General features: G+C 35.4%; 1 protein-coding gene across 1 annotated transcript; it reads right to left on the bottom strand.

The window, feature by feature from the left end:
* Positions 1-1,153: 1,153 nt before the first annotated feature.
* On the bottom strand, positions 1,154-2,381 carry LOC109154499 (protein NLP6-like). The gene is made up of 2 exons (XM_019302255.1): positions 1,797-2,381; positions 1,154-1,635 (listed from the first exon to the last, which is right to left on the bottom strand). The coding sequence occupies exons 1-2, from the start codon at positions 2,341-2,343 to the stop codon at positions 1,193-1,195; spliced, it is 990 nt and encodes a 329-aa protein (XP_019157800.1). The 5' UTR covers positions 2,344-2,381; the 3' UTR covers positions 1,154-1,192.
* Between the last annotated feature and the right edge of the window lie 19,308 nt (positions 2,382-21,689).

The raw sequence follows: 21,689 nt of genomic DNA, 5'->3' as shown, positions 1-21,689 counted from the left end.
TTTCAATTCTATCATAAAGTTTAATTTTATGATGTAAACTTTAGATCATATTTCTTAATTTGCCCACAGGGATTAAGAAATGGAACATGATTTCTTAAGTTTTATGATAATGGTTGTAATGAATCTTATTGAATAAAGCTTTAGCCTACAGGCAAGTTTTATGTCGCTTGATTATTCAACTCATTTGATAATTGTTTCATCATAAATACAATTTCAGTTGGGTCTAATTGAGTAAAACTTTAGCCTACAGGCAAGTTTTATGTCACTAGATTCTTCTGGCTCTTTAGCAATTGTGAAAAATTTTGTCATAAGGGTTTCTTAATTGGATTTAATAGAATTAAAACTTTAGCCCATAGGCAAGTTTTATGTCAATAAATCCCTTAACCCATTAGTTAATAATTTTATCACAATTTCTTAGAATTTATAAATTTAGTTCAATTATAATTCTAAGGTTCATGGTTTGCATTGGCAAAACATTTTTTTTTCAGTCACTTTCCAAAATTTAGCCACTTTTATTAATTAATTAATCCACGAATCTTGCTCGGTTCTTCGGACTAACTGTAGTAAGTTACGTGCTTTGACATACATCTTTTGGATTCCATTAATAATAAAATGTATCTTTTGAGCCAAATTTTAACTTGGTTTTGAAAGATGTATTTTGTTTCTTTTAGTATGTCCAACTATGGTGGGGAAATATATCTTCATTATTTAGTTGGACTTTAATTGGAACCAAAAATTGATTATTTAGTATGTCCAACTAATGGTGGGGAATTATGTCTTCATTTGTTAGTTGGTCAATAAATCAATTACGAGTATGTATATTATTAAGTTCATTTTATTAATTTCGCTGAAGAATGTTTTAATCAGTGGGAGTGATCATTTAGAAAAAGATCATTACGATACTTCACTAAAGTTTTTGGATTTAATTATTGTATTCATACATTCCAAATTGGGTTGTATGTTACACAATAAGTCCAAAATATTCCACAAGTATTAATCTTGTATTTGTTCATATAAATTCATAAGTTCAAATTATTGAACATTTGGTTGTGCAACATATTTATGAAAATGTTGTAACAATATTAAGGAATTTATTAGAACAAAAGCATTTAACTTGTGGTGCATTGTAATTTAATAAATTCTTCTGGTAGGGGAGAAGGAAAGGAGCAAAATGAAGTCCTACATCCACAGATCAATTAAATTTGGGAGTGACCATCATTCTGATTACAGTCTTGCCACATGATCTCAACACTTCCATACCGTGCATCAATTCCGAATCACAGGTCAAGGTAATCCACTCATCTTCCTCATCTTGATACTTGATAGACATATTTTCTAGTGATATTTTCAACTTTGTTTCCAATTGCTCCTCCAAATATATGATAGTTGAGGAGGATGAGAGTGGAAACCTTATGGTATCATTTTGATAGGTTACCTTGACAGACATTGAGCTGTTACATTGGCTTGTATTTGTGGCTTGTAGAGGAGGGGGAGATGATTGAATTCCTTTATGTTTCTTAAGAGCTTGTACATGTTGTTTTTGGTTGAGAGAGCAATTGGGCATTTTTCCCCTGTGATTTGGCCATCTATTGATGCCAAAGTCCCGACATGCTCGCTTCAATGTAGATGTGCTAACTGCATAATATAATACAGTGGGAGATTAAAGAAAAGCAAATGTGTCAATGAGAAAGTATATATTGAAGCAATAACCACATATCTATCTATACAGTAAGGAAATATTGAATACTACCACATCAAATATATGATAGAAGTGACGAAATGTAGTGTTAGCCCACCTTTAAGAGTTTTAGCTGCATCATCGCGACTCATACCAAACCGTTGTTGAAGAAGCTGGCGGGTAATTCCATAATCTTTCTCCCACCTGCTGATAGTGTGGGTTTTGGGAATATGGGGTTCACATGGTGAGTCCAGTTGCATCACCCCGCATTCTGCTTCTTCAAGTAGTGGTGGCAAAATGCGAACCTTTTTTGAGTCTGCAGCAAGCCTCTGAAGCTTGACAATCTTTTTTAACTCTGCACCAAGCCACTCAATGTTGTCTAGCAACTGCCTTTCCAAATTATTCCCATGCTGTTGTAGGGACACCATTTCCAAGCATTTTATGATTGGTTGCAAACTGTTGGAAGTATCCCCAAACTCCTTTTCCAGAAATTCAACCACGGCGCCACCCTGAAAACCACATTGACCATTTCTTGGTGGATGAGTAACTGATTTTTCTTCAATCCAAGCTCGCTTGATCCCAACTTCAACTTCTATTAAACTCAAGGTACTATGCTTACATTTCCAGAAAAGATTAACATCTGAATGCGGCAATCTATTTTCCATTAGCTGTGCATCAATACTGAACCAAAGCTCCTTGTAGCGGAAAAGTTTAGAATCCACAGCATTCCATGAAGCCTTCATCTTCATTATTAATTTCCTTTTAAGAAACACAGGAGCCACACTATTACAGGCTCCATCATCCAAAAATCTATATGGGTCATCAACTTCTTCAACCTTACTATGATCTGCAAAATTGCACAATGTAAATGGATGGGAATTTCCGATGGAATCATCGGACGGCGGGGAAAAGTAGTTCATCCTTGAGGGACTCGTGCTCATCATCCTTCCACCCACCATGTCGGGCGTAAGGTACACCGGTTCTTCACCAGAAAAGCCCATCCATTGGGGGCTGCTCACCATTCCTCCGGTCATATCGAACAGCAAATCGCAGTCTGTATTAACAGAATCTGTTTGTAGATGATGGACAACAATAGTGGTCTCAGCTTCTTCACTCATCTCCGACTCCGTAACAGGGTGGCAGGTGAGAGCGCCATGGTTGAACAACGACCTCACGGGAGAGGGAGAGGCAGCATATGGTGGCGGTTGAGCTTGTTCTGGAGTAGGTGTCATTGCTGAATTTGATGCATCAACAAGTCTCATTGCTGAATTTGAGTAGGTGTCGGTGGAAAATGTAACCATGTTTAATTTCGGCTTTGATGGGGGAGGGGGGGTGATCTTTGTTGAATTGTGGATAGATTAGCGTCGGGTCAGCCATCCATATATAAGTCAATAAATTTTTATTTTTATTTTGACAAACCCCTTTGAACCTTTTGAAACTTAAACCTTTTGGAAAGTATTTTCCCCTTTTTGAACTTAATAGCCTTCATAATATTTTTTGAAAAAAGACAAAAAAAAAAAGTTAAATAAGTCAAAAATCGAGAGCTACGATGCTCGGTGGAAACGTGAAGGGAGGAAAAAGCGCAATAAGACCGAGAGCACAGATTACACGGCAATTTATATACTACACCACGGCGCGCGTTACCAATTTATATCATACAATTGGTAAATATGATATAACTCAAAGATCAAAATGCTAAAGAAAGTGTTTCGTTATTCAACAGTTTGAAATAATAATTTGTTCCAAACCACTGAAAATACAAACATTGCAATTTATAATATTAATTGTTCCAAACCACTGAAAATACAAACATTGTAATTTACAATATTTTTACTTAACGTTTTTGAGAATGATTTTCCCAAAACACCTCTATATTTTTAAAAAAAAAAAAAAATTAAATTAACTGTACAACCATTTCGACTCCTTGAATAACAATAGCCAGTTTCACTGGGTCACTGCTTGCCCATCAACGGATGGACAAGCTTAATTTTTAAATTGGAGCCTTAAACTCCTTTTATAGGAGTCTCAAGACTCCCATGCCGTACTTTTTCCGCATCCAAAACTAAAAAGAGCCGAACGTTCGGCTGCCCATATGTTTTATTTTTTTATTTTATTTCTTTTATTAAATTATTTTTATTTTTATTTTTTAAAACAATTATTATTATTATTATTATTATTATTATTATTATTATTATTATTATTATTATTATTATTATTATTATTATTATACCCTTAGGTAATTTTACATGTTAATCTAAACAGTTAATTGTTTCAAATATCTTTTTACCAACCGTTGATATAATTCGTTGGTCAAATCTACTAACGCTAATCGATGCTGATTGTCAAATAAGGACATTGCGAGATAGTTTCCAATTTCAATTTGTTGTGTGTTTTGAATACTCTCTTTGTCAACAAATTATTCAAGTAGTTAATATGATTGGCTTTATTAATTATATTTTTTTAAATTTTTTCATGCTATCAATAAAATACTTGGTAATAAATATATAACATTATTTTGTATTATAACTTTGATATTTAATTAAAAAATAGTGCACAAAAAAGATAATAGACGTAGTGAATATAATCAATTGATGAATTTGAATGTAAAGAATTTTTACATTAGAGAAAAATAAAGACAATATAACTAATGAAATTATTTCTCTTAATTAATTTATTGATAATCATATAATTAAGGATAAATTAGAAAATCTCAAGGAAAAATTAATTGACCGTTTACTAACTGAAAATTTTCAGAAACTGAAAAATATAAAACAGAGCTGAAAATAATTTCTGGAAAACTGGAACACACTTAAAAACTGTTTTCAAAATGGAAAACAGAATTATCTATCATCTATTTAGTTATATGTCATTATAACCACATTACTATGATTACATTCATTATCATATTATTTTACTTATCATTATCTTCTATCTTTTCTACTTACTTTATTTATTTAAACATAATTTATTTGCTTACACTTTAAAGTTAGACATTATTTACATTATTAAAATTAATTAAACTCTATATAATGTTTTAGATTTTGATTGAACTCAATAGATTATTAGTTTGAATATTTTTAATTATGTTATATCATAATACAAGTTCGGTCCAGATATCGAATATTGAAATCTCACATATATTAGAATTCAAAGTAAAAGTTATATATTCATATACATATCATTCAAATGAATATATCAAAAAAAAATTAAATATTAGCTCAAAAAATATTAATATTATCTAAACTAAATTTTAGGTGAAAACTAAAAAATTAGAAAACAAGAAATCAGTTTTCAGTTAGTAAACAAGTTTTCTAAACAGAAAACAGAGAATGAAAAGTGAAAAATTAGAAAATAGAAAACAGAGAACAGTTTTCTGTTGGTAAACGGACCCTAAATTTGATCAATCTGAGCCATTCATTTTATTAAAAAATTTGACCGTCATTTTTTCTACCAAATATATGCCTAACTCTCTTTGGCTGTTATTAGTATTTATATATATATAGTAGATATATATATATATATATATAGATATATATATATATATATATATATATATATATATATATATATATATATATATATATATATATATATATATATATATACACACACACACAACTTTTAACAATTTCAATATCCATGTCAAACCTTATTTCTTCCATGTAAACAAGATTGATCTCTAGTTCAACAATTTTCTTGCTTCTTTCACAAATTACTAAAAAAATCAAATTAAAATTTAATGAAAAAAATGTTATCATTTCATAGCTTATTCGTCTTCTTTTATCTTTGTTTCGAATTTGGGATTGGTTGATGGCAATAAGAAGCAATTTTTTTAACTAATGACAATGGTAGCAAGGGTTGTCAACGATGACAAGGACTATTGGTTAATCACAGTACTAAATTAGAAAAATACTACATCAACTTCAAAAACATATTCCTAACTTTTACTCCCACTTGTATTCAAATTTTATTAAAAGAAGAAAAAAATAAATAAAAATTATGACCTCTTTTAAATTAAGCAATCAAAGCGTATTATTATATCGTATATAGTAGAAAATGAAAATATGAATTGAGAATACATATAAAATTACTCATTAAATTATTATGAAGAGTACGTTGATCAGTTGATGTAGCTAGCTAGCATTTTTCGTTTTCAGAAACAAATTAAAGTTATGAGTGCAAGGTAGTCTAGGTAAAATAAGTAATTAGTGCCAAAAATAATATATAAAAAGAACAAGGTGTAACACTAGCTGCTAAACAAACCTACAATAATTTCAACACCAGATCAGAAGAAATGCAAGTAGCTTTGGTAGGAGAGAATGAAAGGAGCAAATTATAGCTAGCTAGTGTTTTATTTTCATCTTCAGCTTCGGCTTTGCTAGAAATAGTTAGGATCTCAGTATAATCTTGTTGATAACACCTTAGTGGATGCTAAACCGTTTCAATAGGCAAATTTTCATGTGGACCATAGCTCACAAAGCGCTGCATAAACCATAAAAAATGTATTTTGTATTCAGAGAAAATCCATTATTTGTGTGTTGAATGTACATTATTTAAAATAATATAAATTCAGTACTCAAATAATATATTTTCAATACTCAAATAATGTATTTTCAAATTATGTACTTTATATACACAAAATAATGTACTTTTTATTTGTAGTCTAGACAATTGTGTGCATCATGGTTGTTAGGAATAAATTGTAATAGATTTTGATATGCCATATTGTAATTCGTAGATCCCCAATTTTATTTTATTAGACTAGTCGAGTCATAGACCAAGAAAGGGAAAAATAAATTCATTAGTTGAGGAAATGGATGAAGAAGATATAAAGCCTAAAATCAAGAATTTGCCTAGAGAAAATGGCAAAGGAAGATGTATGCGTATGATATTCAAGAAGAAATCCCTCAAGAAATCCCGAAGAAGAAAGAACGTGACTTGGAGTTTGCATGAAGCTATCTTGAAGATCAAGCATCTATGGAAAGAAAGGAGTACACCAAGTGAAACAAGAAAATAACCAAAAGGTTGTATAGATGAGATGGTAGAAGCTTGAAATATTATGTGCAAGTTCACAGGTTCAAATCTCACATCTCACATATTTTAAAGAAGCCAAGTTTAATTCCATCAGTTAAAGTATGAGGCAATGGTTTGGCCGAAGGGAAGCAATTTGCAAAGTCAAAGAGGTGTTTAAGGGATGAGATTTGACAAATCTAGCAAAGGATAGAGATTTCATTTCTAGCAGTCAAAGAGGTGTTTAAGGGATGAGATTTGACAAATCTAGCAAGGATAGAGATTTCACTTCTAGCAAGGGATAGATGAAGTCTGGAAGATGAGATTTGACAAATCTAGCAAGGATAGAGATTTCATTGGGATAGATGAAGTCTGGAAGCAGTATACAGACCCACGTGAAGTTTCAATTGACAAATCTAGCAAGGGATAGAGATTTCATTTCCCAATCTAGCAAGGGATAGAGATTTCATTTCCCAAAATAGCAAGGGATGAAGTTTCACAAGGGAAGAGATTTCCCAAGTCAATTGAAGAGATGGGGATAGAGATATCTAGCAAGGGATAGAGATTTCATTTCCCAAAATAGCAAGGGATGAAGTTTCACAAGGGAAGAGATTTCCCAAGTCAATTGAAGAGATGGGGATAGAGATTTCATTTCCCAAAATAGCAAGGGATGAAGTTTCACAACGGAAGAGATTTCCCAAGTCAATTGAAGAGATGAAGTATGAAGTCTGGAAGCAGTATACAGACCCAGACGTGAAGTACAGAGGAAAATATAAGAAGAAGTTGCAAGGGATTATATTGGAGATTATATTTTGAAGATAAAAGCACCAGATGGAGATTCATGGGACTCCATTTTTGCGAAAACCTCAAGCTCAACTTGCAGAGAAATCTCTGACATATCTGCAACGTTATCTTATCCTCTGACAAAAGGCTATACAGCTGGATGAAATTCAAAAATGAGAACGTTTCTCTCCAACGGAAATATTCTCATTACTAGCTATAAAAGGATGAAGATTGAAGCTTTGGAAAGCAGGGGAAAAGAAGTATAGAAGTAGAAGCAAGAACGCAATAGAGCAAAAACAGAGCTAAACAGAGCATACAAAACTCAAAGAAAGCTTTCCATCTCAGGAGCTTAAATTGATATATTCTTTGTGAGATAAACACTCAGAGAGATACAGAGCTTAGAAAAGAAATATCCAAGAGTGTTAAAATCTTCATCAACTTCAAGAGACTCAGCGCACCATCGAAGATCATCTACAGAGTCTCAAAGTTGGAATCAAGGCAAAACTTGTTTTGGAGAAAAACAAGGGAAAGGAGGAAAGTAACACGGAGTTGTGAAATCCTGGATTGTCACACGGAGCTGTGAGATCCGAAGCAGCAGTGTCAGAGGACATTGGGCGTGATTAGTGCGGGCTTTGTGATCAAAGCACTAGATCACGGAAGATACGTTTCTACCGGATCGTAGAAGACGGGGGAAAGTAACGCGGAGTCGTGAAATCCTGGGAAAGTAACGCGGCGACGTGAAACCCGAAGCAGCAGTGTTGGTGTCACTGGGCGTGATTAGTGTGGGCTTGGTGATCAAAGCACTAGATCACGGAATTCATTGTATCTTGGAACCAAGAAGTGGTGGATATAGTGAATTAGCTCTTGGAGAAAAGAGCAAGTGGAGTAGGAGGATTACACCACCTCGCGAACCACTATAAATTGCCTTGTGTTCTTTACTGCTTTCTTTACTTACTGCTCTTGCTTGCTTCTCACGAGAATAATCTTGACACGATCTACACACACACCGTATCGTTTTTTAATTTCCGCTGCGCACCATACTCTAACAATCTAGTTAAGAGTTTTGGTTTATCTCTGGCTTAGCAATTGTGGTACTATGCTAAAAAGTTTGAAAGTCTATTCACCCCCCCCCCCCCTCTAGACTTTCACCTTACCTCTTTTGGGACCAACAATTGGTATCAGAGCTGGTGCCTATCCGAGTCAGAATTTGTCTCTAATCGATACTAACAATTGGTATCAAGGCCTGTAGCCTATTTGAGTCAATTAGTATCAAGAGCAGGTTATCTATTTGGGTTAACCTTGTTTCTGACTGCTAGGCAGATCCATCTTACCCAGTGTGTGTAAATTGGATTATTTGTCTCTCGTATCAACCGAGAAGATGAATAAAGATTTAGCTCAAAATCTATTATTCTCGCTTGATAAATTTGATGATTGGAAAGTTCGTATGCAGGTTCATCTATCAGCTTTACACGATGAAATGTGGAAAGTTATTTCCACTGGCCCGATCGAAATATTGAAAGTAAATACGGATTTTCTTCTATCACCGGATGCTCAACAATTCGTACCAAAGCCAAAACCTGAATGGACATCGGATGATAGAAAGAGGAACAATCTTGACAACATTGCCAAAGATATTCTGTTCAAAGCCATTGATGATACAATATTCCCAAAAGTGCGAAAATGTACAAGTGCAAAAGAAATTTGGGATACTCTCATCAAGATCGGAGAAGGAGATGAACAAGAAAAAGATAACAAGCTCACTATTGCTATGAAGAAGTTCGAGGACTTCAAAATGCTCTCAAATGAATCCATTGTTGATATGGAAGCTCGAATGATCAAAATCCTTGGAGAAATTAATGACCTTGGCAAAAATATTAGCCAAAAGGAAATTAATCTCAAAGTTCTACGAGGCTTACCATCTACATGGGATATGAAGGTTACGGCTATGCGAGATCACCGAGATATAAGAATATTGTCAACCGACAAATTATTTAGTGATCTTAAAGCATATGAGTTCGAAATGAAGGCCAAAGATGATGATGCTCATGAAATTCGAAATCCAGCTCTAATGGTCGAACAACCATCAACCTCCAGGTCAGTAGATAATATTGATTTTATAACTGACGAACAATTTGCTCTTTTTGTTAGAAAATTCAAAAGGTTTATGCGAAAAGGAGACAACAAAAATTCTGCTCATGGAAAATATGTCTCTCGCATGACACAAGAAGAGAAAGTCGAAGAAAACAACAATTTATGCTACAATTGCCGCAAACTCGGACATTTCAAAATAAATTGTCCGTATCCGATCGTTAGCAAGTATCAAGGCATAAATGTTGAATCTACACCGAATAAATCCGAAAGCAAAGATCGAAGGTTCAAGCGCGACAAAAGAAAAGCTCTCGTTAGCAACGAACCAAATGAAAATGATGAGTCGAATGGATTGTCATCAAGTGATGAAAGCTCAAGTTCGGAAGATGACATGGCTCTAATATGCAAATCAATTGAGTTGAGTTCAAGTGAAGAGTGCTTTATGGCTCTTGGAGCAGAGGAAGAAGAGGTAACATCTAATTCTTTCAATTCTGTTAATTCCTCTTTTTCTCGTGAATCTATTGGCAGTCTAATGCGAGATTGTCAAGAGATTATGCTCACTCATCCTCAACTCAAGGAGCGCAATAATATTCTAATTCTTGAAAAAGAAGAGATGAATAAAAAATTGCAAGATGCTTTACTTGAAGTGAGTAACTTGAAGAGTGAAAATATTCAACTTCAAGAAGAGTGCAAAGCAAGAGAGGTTAGAGAACATAACCTTCGGGCTACCATTGCTACATTTACTAATTCGTCCAAAATTATGGATAAAATGGTAAACATGCAAAAGCCATCAGGAGATAGAACCGGAATCGGTTATGACTCCACATGTTCTCAAACCCCTCCGAAACTGACTAATCTTACTACTCCTTTAACTAATAAAGTGCAAGTGGTAAAATTTGTTAAAAGTCAGTATAGCACAATGAGACAAGGACTTGGCTATCATGAGAAAGCAAAGTTGAATGTTGAAAGGCCGAAACAGTTCAATACTACGGCAAAGCAACAAAAATTCTTCAAACAAAGATATGCCAAAGAGTCAAGTGCAAAAAGAATTTTTAGAAAAGAGGGAAGCTTTTCTAGAAATAGAGATGGAAGATTTTATTCCACTCAAAAGGATTGGCTGTGTAAATCTTGTTTTAATGCTTCTTATAGACCAAAGCAACAATCCTCTTCCCAGGTGCCTAGATATAAAAATGTTTTTCAAAACCCGGCACCAAAAATGTTTTCAAAAGTTAATTATGATTATCGTGTTTCAAATGGTTACAAACCGCCTTATCTTAGTTCAATAGGATCAAGGTGGGTTTGGTTACCAAAAATTACTAACAGCAAAGGACCCAAGCAAGTATGGGTACCTAAAACCAACTAATCTTTTTTGTAGGATGTTTGGTACATTGACAGTGGTTGCTCACGCCACATGACTAGAAATAAATCTTGTCTAGTGAATTTCAAGAAAATCGATGGACCAAAAGTTATATTTGGAGGAAATCAAAATTATGGAACTACAAAAGGAGTTGGTACAATTGAAAGAAATGGTTTAAAGATCGAAGATGTTTCATTTGTTGAAGGCCTAAAATTCAATTTGTTGAGCACTAGTCAATTTTGTGATAAAGGCTATCTTGTGGAATTTTCCAAAGATAATTGCCTAATAAAAATGAGCTCTCAAATGAAGTTGTGCTCACTGGAAAAAAGCGAAAGAATATGTATGTTGTTGATTGGAGCACAAGCAAAGATTCCGTATGCTTAATGGCCAGAAATTCGAATGAAGCAAATTGGGAATGGCACAAAAAGCTCAACCATTTAAACTTCAAGACTATCAATGAGCTTGCAAAGAAAAATCTAGTTGAAGGGTTACCAAGTATTATCTTCAAGAAGGACCAAGTGTGTGATGCATGCCAACGCGGAAAGCAAATCAAATCATCATTCAAGTCTAAGACGCACGAATCAACATCAAGACCGTTAAGCTTGTTACACATGGACTTATTTGGACCGGTTGATCCAATAAGTGTAAGTGGTAAGAAATATACTCTTGTTGTTGTTGATGATTTTTCCAGGTACAGTTGGACCATGTTTCTCAAGAAGAAAAATGAAGTTGAACAAGTGTTGCCGAAGCTGTTGAAGCAACTACAAAATGAGAAAGAATTGCAAATATCAAAAATCCGAACCGATCACGGAACCGAGTTCGTGAATGGAGTTATGCAAGCTTTTTGCAATTCACATGGAATTTCTCATCAATTATCTATCGCTAGAACACCACAACAAAACAGCGTTGCCGAAAGAAGAAACCGGACGATTAAAAAAGCAGCACGAGTGATGATTAGTGCAGCCGGTCTCCCGAAAAGATATTGGGCGGAAGCTATCAACACAGCTTGCTATACGCAAAATCGAAGCATGATCCACAAGCAGTATAGCAAGACGCCATATGAGCTTTATAAAGGGAGAAAACCAAATATTGGTTATTTTCATATTTTTGGATGCAAGTGCTTTATTCATATTAATGATAAATTGCATCTAAAAGCTTTTGATGAGCGTGCAGATGAAGGAATTTTTCTAGGATATTCGACTACCAGCAAAGCATTCAGAGTATTGAACAAAAGAACAATGGTGGTTGAAGAATCCATACACGTGGTATTTGATGAAAAATCACACGTCAATATTGATGCTCTGGACGAAAATGGCGAAAATATTGAGCAAAATGGTAACAAGTGTCATATTGATTTTTGTGATACTGATGATACGTGTGAAGAAAATATTTTGCAGGGAATGGATGAGTTGAAAATTAATTCTCTAGAAAATCCCATCTCTCATCCAATAAGAAATGAAGTGCGGGATGCAATTGGTATTGAAATTGCAAATCAACCCAGGGATGCAGTTGAAGTGGAAATTGCAAATCAGCCCTTGGATGCAATTACTGGAGAAGTTGGAAATTTACAAAATGAAGCAGAAATTCGAACCAGTGCTACCTCTTCTCAACCAGTAAATCCACCCAGCACCATGCACCCTTTTGAACCAGACTTAAGATGGCTCAAAAATCACCCACCAGAATTAGTGATCGGAAATGTTCGAGATGGCGTGAAAACAAGATCATCTACCATGGAAGCATTGTTCACATGTTATCTATCTCAAATTGAACCAAAAGAAGTGGACGAAGCTCTAAATGATCCAAGTTGGATTGACGCCATGCAAGAGGAACTCGATCAATTCAAAAGAAATGACGTTTGGGAACTTGTTCCAAGACCATTGAACCACAATGTTGTAGGAACTAAATGGGTCTTCCGAAACAAAGCAAACGAAGAAGGCGTGATTGTTAGGAATAAAGCAAGGCTCGTTGCAAAAGGATACTCTCAAGAAGAAGGAATAGATTTTGATGAAACCTTTGCACCGGTAGCCAGACTCGAAGCTATAAGGATTTTCCTAGCCTACGCCGCACACAAAGATTTCACCGTTTATCAAATGGACGTGAAAAGCGCATTCTTGAATGGACTACTCGAAGAAGAAGTTTATGTTGAACAACCCCCAGGTTTTGAGGTAAAAGGCGAAGGTGATAAAGTCTACAAACTTAAAAAGGCATTGTATGGGTTGAAACAAGCACCTAGAGCTTGGTATGATACCTTGTCAATGTTCTTGATAAGTTGTGGATTCACCAAAGGCCTTGTTGACAAAACTCTCTTTAGAATTCAAGATGGTGATCATATTTTATTAGTGCAAATATATGTTGATGATATTATTTTTGAAGCACTAACAATTCTTTGTGTGAGAAATTTTCGAAGCTTATGCAGAATAAATTCGAAATGAGCCTGATGGGTGAATTGAATTATTTGTTGGGCTTACAAGTCAAACAATTGAAGGAAGGAATATTCATCAATCAAGCAAAGTACACCCGCGACTTGATAAAGAAGTTTAGCCTTGATGGAAAATCATCGATCAAAATTCCAATGAGTACATCAATAAGGCTAGACAAAGACGAAGATGGAAAAGATGTCGAACAAACGAAGTATAGAGGAATGATTGGTTCACTACTATACATGACTGCAAGCAGGCCGGACATTTCTTATGCTGTGGGAGTGTGTGCAAGATTTCAAGCAAATCCAAAAGAAAGCCACCTCACCGCAACAAAGAAAATCATAAGATACTTGAAGGGCACAATCAATGTTGGATTGTGGTATCCTAAAGGTACAGATTTTACGCTAATTGGTTTTTCAGATGCGGATTTTGCAGGTTGTAAAATAGACAGAAAAAGCACCTCCGGAACGTGTCAATTCTTGGGAGGAAGGCTTGTTTCTTGGTTTAGCAAAAAGCAAAATTCCATCGCAACTAGTACCGCCGAGGCCGAATATATTGCTGCAGGAAGTTGTTGTGCTCAAATTTTGTGGATGAAGCAACAATTAAAGGATTATGGAGTGAATTGCGACGATGTTAGCATATTTTGTGACAATACAAGTGCAATCGCTATCACCCACAATCCAGTGCTTCACTCAAGAACCAAACATATCGACATACGACATCATTTCATAAGGGATCATGTTGAAAAGAAAGATCTAAAAATCGAGTATATCCCTACGGAGAACCAAGTTGCAGATATTCTCACAAAGCCTTTATGCGAAACGAGATTTTCTACTTTAAGGCATGAATTGAGAATGTTGGAAATGAGCTAAGTATCACTGAACTTAATCTCTTGATCTAAAATGATACATATGCTCATATTATGTGTTCTACGTGTTTATATGCTAGTATGTGTTTTACGTGTCTATTTTTTTTTTGTTTTACGTGTTTGCATAGTTCTATGTGCTTAATTTCTACGTAATCTAACTTGCTAAATGTGTTAAGTTTTCAATTATGAATTTGCATGTAGTGTTTAACGTGATTTTATATGCCATGCAAATTAATGTGACTAAATGTGCAATTTTTATCTGATCTTTTTTTTAATTGCATGTTTTGATCGTTACTTGGACCGCAAGTTATGTTCATGTTTGTGTTTGTGATATATGATCTATAATTTGGTTTATACTTATGTGCTAATTGTTTTTAATTAGTTTATTTTAATTGGTATCTAAAATAATTGGTTAGTTTCTAAATATTTGAGTATTTATTTGATTGTGTTTACAATTGTGTGTTTTAGAAACTACCGTATATGTGTATGTATATTTTTGGTGATTAATTGAAATTTGACTAATTTTTCTAAATCTGAGTTTATCTTAATTAGGAGATTACCGTGCTTATACATGTTTATACATGGATGTGATTTAATTGTTTTTTTAAATGTCCATATATGTGTCGAAATTATATATGATTTGCGAAATTATGTGTAAGAGTTAATACCATTCGAGGTCCTCCGAGTATAGTGGTTTTGCCATATTTAGTCCTAAACTTTCAAATTGACCATATATGGTCCTTCGACTTTCAAATTTAACCATTTGTGGTCCAAGTTAACCACTCATGGTCCTTCAATTATTAAATTTTAACCAACCATGGTCCTTTCAAGAGGATCACAACTGGTTAAGTTTTGAAACTCGAAGGACCAAGAGTGGTTAACTTGGACCACAAATGGTTAAATTTGAAAATCGAAGGACCACAGATGGTCAATTTGAAAGTTTAGGACTAAACGTGGCAAAACCACTATACTCGGAGGACCTCAAACGGTATTAACTCTTATGTGTAATTTGTGTGATTATATTTATGTGTTTTTATATGATATATCTAACGTGAAAGTGTTTTTGAGATGAAAAAGGAAGAGATCAGATTGGATTGAAAACCTCCACCTTTTAAACCTCTACCCCATAAAACCCAATCCCATTAAAACTCTTCACCTTTCAAACCTATACCTCTTAAACTTCCACCCATAAATTAAATCCCACAAAAATCTCACCCTCTCTCACAAAATCAGATCCTCTCTCTCGTAAACCTCCTCCCAAATCCAACCTCTCTCTCAAATCTTCAAAAATAATCAGAGGTGTCCATTCATAATCATCTTACTCTATACACCTTACGTATATAGAGTACCTAAGAGACTGTGAGGCATTTAATGCCCTTGTCTGCTAATGATAACCTTTTTCTCTCTCCTAGTAACACCTTAACCAAAAGACACCTCCACCCCTACAAGTGCCTTGTCACCACACCTGTTCTAAAGGTCTCAATTGAGAATTAGACCCCCTCGTAAATCTTCTTAAACCATACGAAACCCTTCGTATTCTTCTCAGACAAAACTACCAGTTCTATCAATATCAGAAATCTCTCTCTCAAGCTCTCAATCTCACCGGCGAACACCCATGTCTGGAACCAAAACCATGCAACCCAAAAATCTGCTTACTCTACAACAACAATTGATCGATGGGATGACACTCAATCCGGAGTTCTTTATGATTGGAGCAGCCGACAAGGAAATAGCAAAGAAGATTCTCAATGCTTTGAAGGATTATGGACTATACGATTTCTTCACCTACAAATACGTTGGAATTTTTGAAACAGATGTGACCGAGTTCTATTTGCATGCCACTGTGAAGAACAACGTGATTTACTCTAAAGTTGGAAGAACAGATGTTCAAATTTGTGAAAAAGATATCAAGGAGTGCTTCAAATTTCCTGATTCGGAGCTAATGCCAGAAGCTCACCATTATGATGCTCAATCCTTCTGGAACGAAATTCGTGGTCCAAAAGCACATGTGATTCATGACTCAACCAAGCCAAAGAACGTGCTGAAACCAGAATATGATATGTTCATAGAGATGATGTACAAAATTCTAGACAATAAGCTTGGAAGTGTGGATGATTTATCTGGAACATCCGTGAGTCTGATGAATAGAATCATGCAAGGAATAAAATTTAACTGGGCAAAATACATCTTCAATCGCCTATTATTCTTTGTGAACAGTGCAAAGCTCATGGCAGACCACTTGAAGGAAATCACTTTTTGCATAAAGTTGGGTATGGACTTATTGTTGGAGAAATTCTGAGAAAGAAGAATGTGCCTCTTAGAAGACACAAAAATGTTGGAATCTACAGAACACTCTTCAGAAAATTTGGACCTGACTATGGCAAGAAAACAAATCGAAGAAAAGGATCAGAAGGAGGTGGTTCTACAAGCACACCTCAAAGCTCTCGAAAAAGAAACAGTAAAACTCAATCTGCAGCAAGTGCACACATGGGTTCTAGCAACACAAGCAACAGAGATCAAGAAGCCGTAAGCTCGGCTATAGCACTTATTCCATTTCAGGAAGTGGCAGAGTCTGAAGCTCATGAAGTTGAGATACCCGAGATGCCAATGGAAGAAGATACCACTCGAATGGAGTTTGCAGGAGTTGAAGTGCAAGTTTCCAATGACTTGCAAAGGAGAATCTCGAATCAATCTGCAGTTGAAGCTAGTGTTGAACCCATTGTGTTCGACAAAACACAAACTTGAGATGATCCGGAACTGATGAAGGAATTAAACCGAGTTCAAGCATGGAAGGAATGGAGACTTGAAAGATATCACTCTTTTATCTCCAAAGTTGATTCAGAGTTGATACAAAGTGAAGAATTGGCCTTTGAATGGCTAGGAACTAACTCAATGCTTGAAGCACTAAACATGGATGCAAATCAGGTGTATAGGCTGAAGCTTCAAGAAAAGAACAGTAAGGGAAAACGAGTGGCTGCAGCAACTCAAGAAGATGCCAATCAAGTCTCTCCAAATGATATTGAAAAAGAGAATGAAGTGAGACTACAGATTGCTCTACACAGATCGTTGACTGACACTCATGGACATTCAGGTGATACTTCAATTAATATAGCCAATGATTTTCTTGAAAATTTTGGAGAAAGGGCGAATGAAGGAAGTACACTTGTTGAGGTACCAATTTCAGCTTCTGAAACGCATGAGTCTATTCCTGTCAGAGTTCACTATGCTGAACTTTTGATATCAAATGTGACCCCCACCAACATTGATATAAATGCAATGGACCCTACAAGGGATGAATTAAGAGACCAAATTGATGGTGAAATCAGACCATCAATTGGGGATGAATACTTATATGAAGCGCCAGTGCACAATAACACCTCTGTGATGTCTCTTCAAAATAACTCTCTGGAAGAAGTCAATTTAAATACAGAGATTATTTCAAGAACAGAGGTTATTGAAGAAGAAATTGAAAAACATCTTGAAGAAGCCGAATTACCAGAAGAAAATTTGCAGCTTGTTGAAAATCCAATTCTTGGTGATTCACGAAGGAATTTGTTCAAAAGTCTACACTCTCTGAACATGACTAGAAGCCGAACCCGAGACGAAGATGAAGATGATTTGTTAACATAACTTTTTGCAAAAGTCACAGAATCAAGTGATGTTGTGTGTCAAAAGATTGGAACAACTCTTACCGAGCAAGGACATCTCTCGTTACAACACTTTGAGGACACACGAACAAATTTGAAGGAGCTATTGGAACATCAAAATGCTCTGCAAACAAAGATAGACAGAGCCGAAAGACATCTAAAAGGAGATCTCACCGAAGGATTATTGGAGATAATCCAACTGATGAAGAAGGAACGAGAAGCTACCGAGAAGATCAACAATGAAAGACACATGAGACAAATAAAGGCCATACAAGACCAAGAGACAAGGATAAATCACCTTGAGGTAGAATTATCCTCTATGGCTAACAAAATATCTGATTTGCAAGATGTTTCTCTCAAAACACATGATGGAATTATGATTGTTAAAGCCAATCAAGAACAAGATTCCAAATCCCTTGGCTTTTTGATTGATAATGCCATAAGGGGGGAAGAAATTCTCAATCATCTGGCTTTACAACAACATGAATTCATCATTGGAAGTCAACCGCAACAGCCAGTTTTGACCGCCGCACCAACAAAAGGCCGAGGCCGAGGACGTGGTCAACAATCCCAAGTTGGTTTCGCTCAATTTGCAAATCCGAGTCTTGGATCAAGCTCATCGAAAGTGGCCGAAACTCGAGGATGGTTCGAATGCTCAAAGAGAACCGCAACACCGCAGAAAATTTGGACATCCGAGAATGTGCCAAGTATGGTGAAAAGATGGCACAAAGCTGATCAAGCTCAATGGATTTCTGAGAAGAATAAGGAAGAAGAAGCAAAAAGGAAGCAAACCGAGATGTGGTATGAGCTCAGAGACTATACTAACAATAATGGTGAAAGTTTGGGACTCCAAAGAAGCTTTGAAGAATGCATAATTTGGTGGGAAGCCGGAGCTCTTCCGGGCACCAATATTAAAGAGGCATTTGGACATTACATGGCTGGAAATGTGACTAAAAGATTTGAATGTGAGAAGTTCAAAAATGATATATTCAAGATGAGAGAACATATCAAGGATATATTGAAAGCTGACATGGGAGTCAAGAAACTCATAAGGTAATCAGATATGAACTCCTCAAAAATATGATGTTTTTGAATATCTGTATTTTGGAATGATTTTGGCTACAATAATATTTCCTCTAATCGACTAATATGAATAAATATTTCCCATAGTCTGATCTAAGTCTGTTTTGATTTATTTTGGCTATCATGTATTAGTTCGTGAATTAAAAGACAAGAATTGTTAAACGCATGCAAAAATTTGAAAAGATAAAAATTGATTAAAAAAATTAATCAAGGATGCGTATAGGATTTGTCTGAATTAATTCACAAGTTTTCCTTTTCCGTAGAATTATTTTTGTCAAACTCATCTTGGCTTTGTCAAATAAAATTAAGCAAAAATGAAAATATTTTTCAAAGACTTAAAGCCAATGTTTGAGTATAGGTTATGGCATTATCAAAAGGGGGGAAATTGTTAGGAATAAATTGTAATAGATTTTGATATGCCATATTGTAATTCGTAGATCCCCAATTTTATTTTATTAGACTAGTCGAGTCATAGACCAAGAAAGGGAAAAATAAATTCATTAGTTGAGGAAATGGATGAAGAAGATATAAAGCCTAAAATCAAGAATTTGCCTAGAGAAAATGGCAAAGGAAGATGTATGCGTATGATATTCAAGAAGAAATCCCGAAGAAGAAAGAACGTGACTTGAAGTTTGCATGAAGCTATCTTGAAGATCAAGCATCTATGGAAAGAAAGGAGTACACCAAGTGAAACAAGAAGATAACTAAAAGGTTTTACGGACGAGATGGTAGAAGCTTGAAATACTATGTGCAAGGTCACAAGTTTGAATCTCACATCCCACATATTAAAGTATGAGGCGATGGTTTGGCCGAAGGGAAGCAATTTGCAAAGTCAAAGAGGATGAGATTTCCAAATTGACTAAGGGATGAGGTATCCCAAAATAGGATGAGATTTCCAAATTGACTAAGGGATGAAGTTTACAAGTGAAGGGATGAGGTATCCCAAAATTGAAATAGGGATACAATTTCATCTGCGATGGTTTGGCCGAAGGGAAGCAATTTGCAAAGTCAAAGAGGATGAGATTTCCAAATTGACTAAGGGATGAGGTATCCCAAAATAGGATGAGATTTCCAAATTGACTAAGGGATGAAGTTTACAAGTGAAGGGATGAGGTATCCCAAAATTATCCCAAAATAGGATGAGATTTCCAAATTGACTAAGGGATGAAGTTTACAAGTGAAGGGATGAGGTATCCCAAAATTGAAATAGGGAAAATATAACAAGAAATAACAAGAAGCCCAGACGTGAAGTACAGAGGAAAATAGGAAAATATAAGAACAAAGCAAAAACCCAGACGTGAAGTACAGAGGAAAATATATAAGAACAAAGCAAAAATACTAGTCTCAAGGACGCCATTTTTGCGAAAACCTCAAGCTCAACTTGCAGAGAAATCTCTGACATATCTGCAACGTTATCTTATCCTTTGACAAAAGGCTATACAGCTGGATGAAATTCAAAAATGAGAACGTTTCTCTCCAACGGGAATATTCTCATTACTAGCTATAAAAGGATGAAGATTGAAGCTTTGGAAAGCAGGGGAAAAGAAGTATAGAAGTAGAAGCAAGAACGCAATAGAGCAAAAACAGAGCTAAACAGAGCATACAAAACTCAAAGAAAGCTTTCCATCTCAGGAGCTTAAATTGATATATTCTTTGTGAGATAAACACTCAGAGAGATACAGAGCTTAGAAAAGAAATATCCAAGAGTGTTAAAATCTTCATCAACTTCAAGAGACTCAGCGCACCATCGAAGATCATCTACAGAGTCTCAAAGTTGGAATCAAGGCAAAACTTATTTTGGAGAAAAACAAGGGAAAGGAGGAAAGTAACACGGAGTTGTGAAATCTTGGATTGTCACACGGAGCTGTGAGATCCGAAGCAGCAGTGTCGGAGGACATTGGGCGTGATTAGTGCGGGCTTTGTGATCAAAGCACTAGATCACGGAAGATACGTTTCTACCGGATCGTAGAAGACGGGGGAAAGTAACGCGGAGTCGTGAAATCCTGGGAAAGTAACGCGGCGACGTGAAACCCGAAGCAGCAGTGTTGGTGTCACTGGGCGTGATTAGTGTGGGCTTGGTGATCAAAGCACTAGATCACGGAATTCATTGTATCTTGGAACCAAGAAGTGGTGGATATAGTGAATTAACTCTTGGAGAAAAGAGCAAGTGGAGTAGGAGGATTACACCACCTCGCGAACCACTATAAATTGCCTTGTGTTCTTTACTGCTTTCTTTACTTACTGCTCTTGCTTGCTTCTCACGAGAATAATCTTGACACGATCTACACACACACCGTATCGTTTTTTAATTTCCGCTGCGCACCATACTCTAACAATCTAGTTAAGAGTTTTGGTTTATCTCTGGCTTAGCAATTGTGGTACTGTGCTAAAAAGTTTGAAAGTCTATTCACCCCCCCCTCTAGACTTTCACCTTACCTCTTTTGGGACCAACAATGATCCATCCAATTGAATGTTAGTTTTAAAGTCATCTTTAATTTGGCACAAACGATAGATTTTAAGTCTCTCTTGTTTAATTGCCATTGTCAAATTTTTTACTTTAGAGACTTTTTGTCTTCTTCTCTCTCCAAGCAAGATTTTTTTTTTTTTTTTCACGACGTCAAAATCACAAAATTAGAATGTGGCATAAAGAAGCGATTACAATGCAAAGTCCAAAATAAATAGCTAAAATCTGTAAGCTCTTCAGCACTTGGTCTGCAAAAATAAAGTATCCTCAAGAAATAGGGTGGAGAAAATT

This window comes from Ipomoea nil, unplaced genomic scaffold (assembly GCF_001879475.1).
Source record: "Ipomoea nil cultivar Tokyo-kokei standard unplaced genomic scaffold, Asagao_1.1 scaffold2647, whole genome shotgun sequence".
NCBI classification, from domain to species: Eukaryota; Viridiplantae; Streptophyta; class Magnoliopsida; order Solanales; family Convolvulaceae; genus Ipomoea; species Ipomoea nil.
This window is presented reverse-complemented; position numbering and strand designations above follow the sequence as displayed.

Coding starts and splice junctions, on each gene's coding strand:
- LOC109154499 (XM_019302255.1), bottom strand. CDS start 2,343: ATGGAAAATAGATTGCCGCATTCAGATGTTAATCTTTTCTGGAAATGT. Junction 1,636..1,796: donor TGCAGCTAAAACTCTTAAAG/GTGGGCTAACAC, acceptor TATATTATGCAG/TTAGCACATCTACATTGAAG.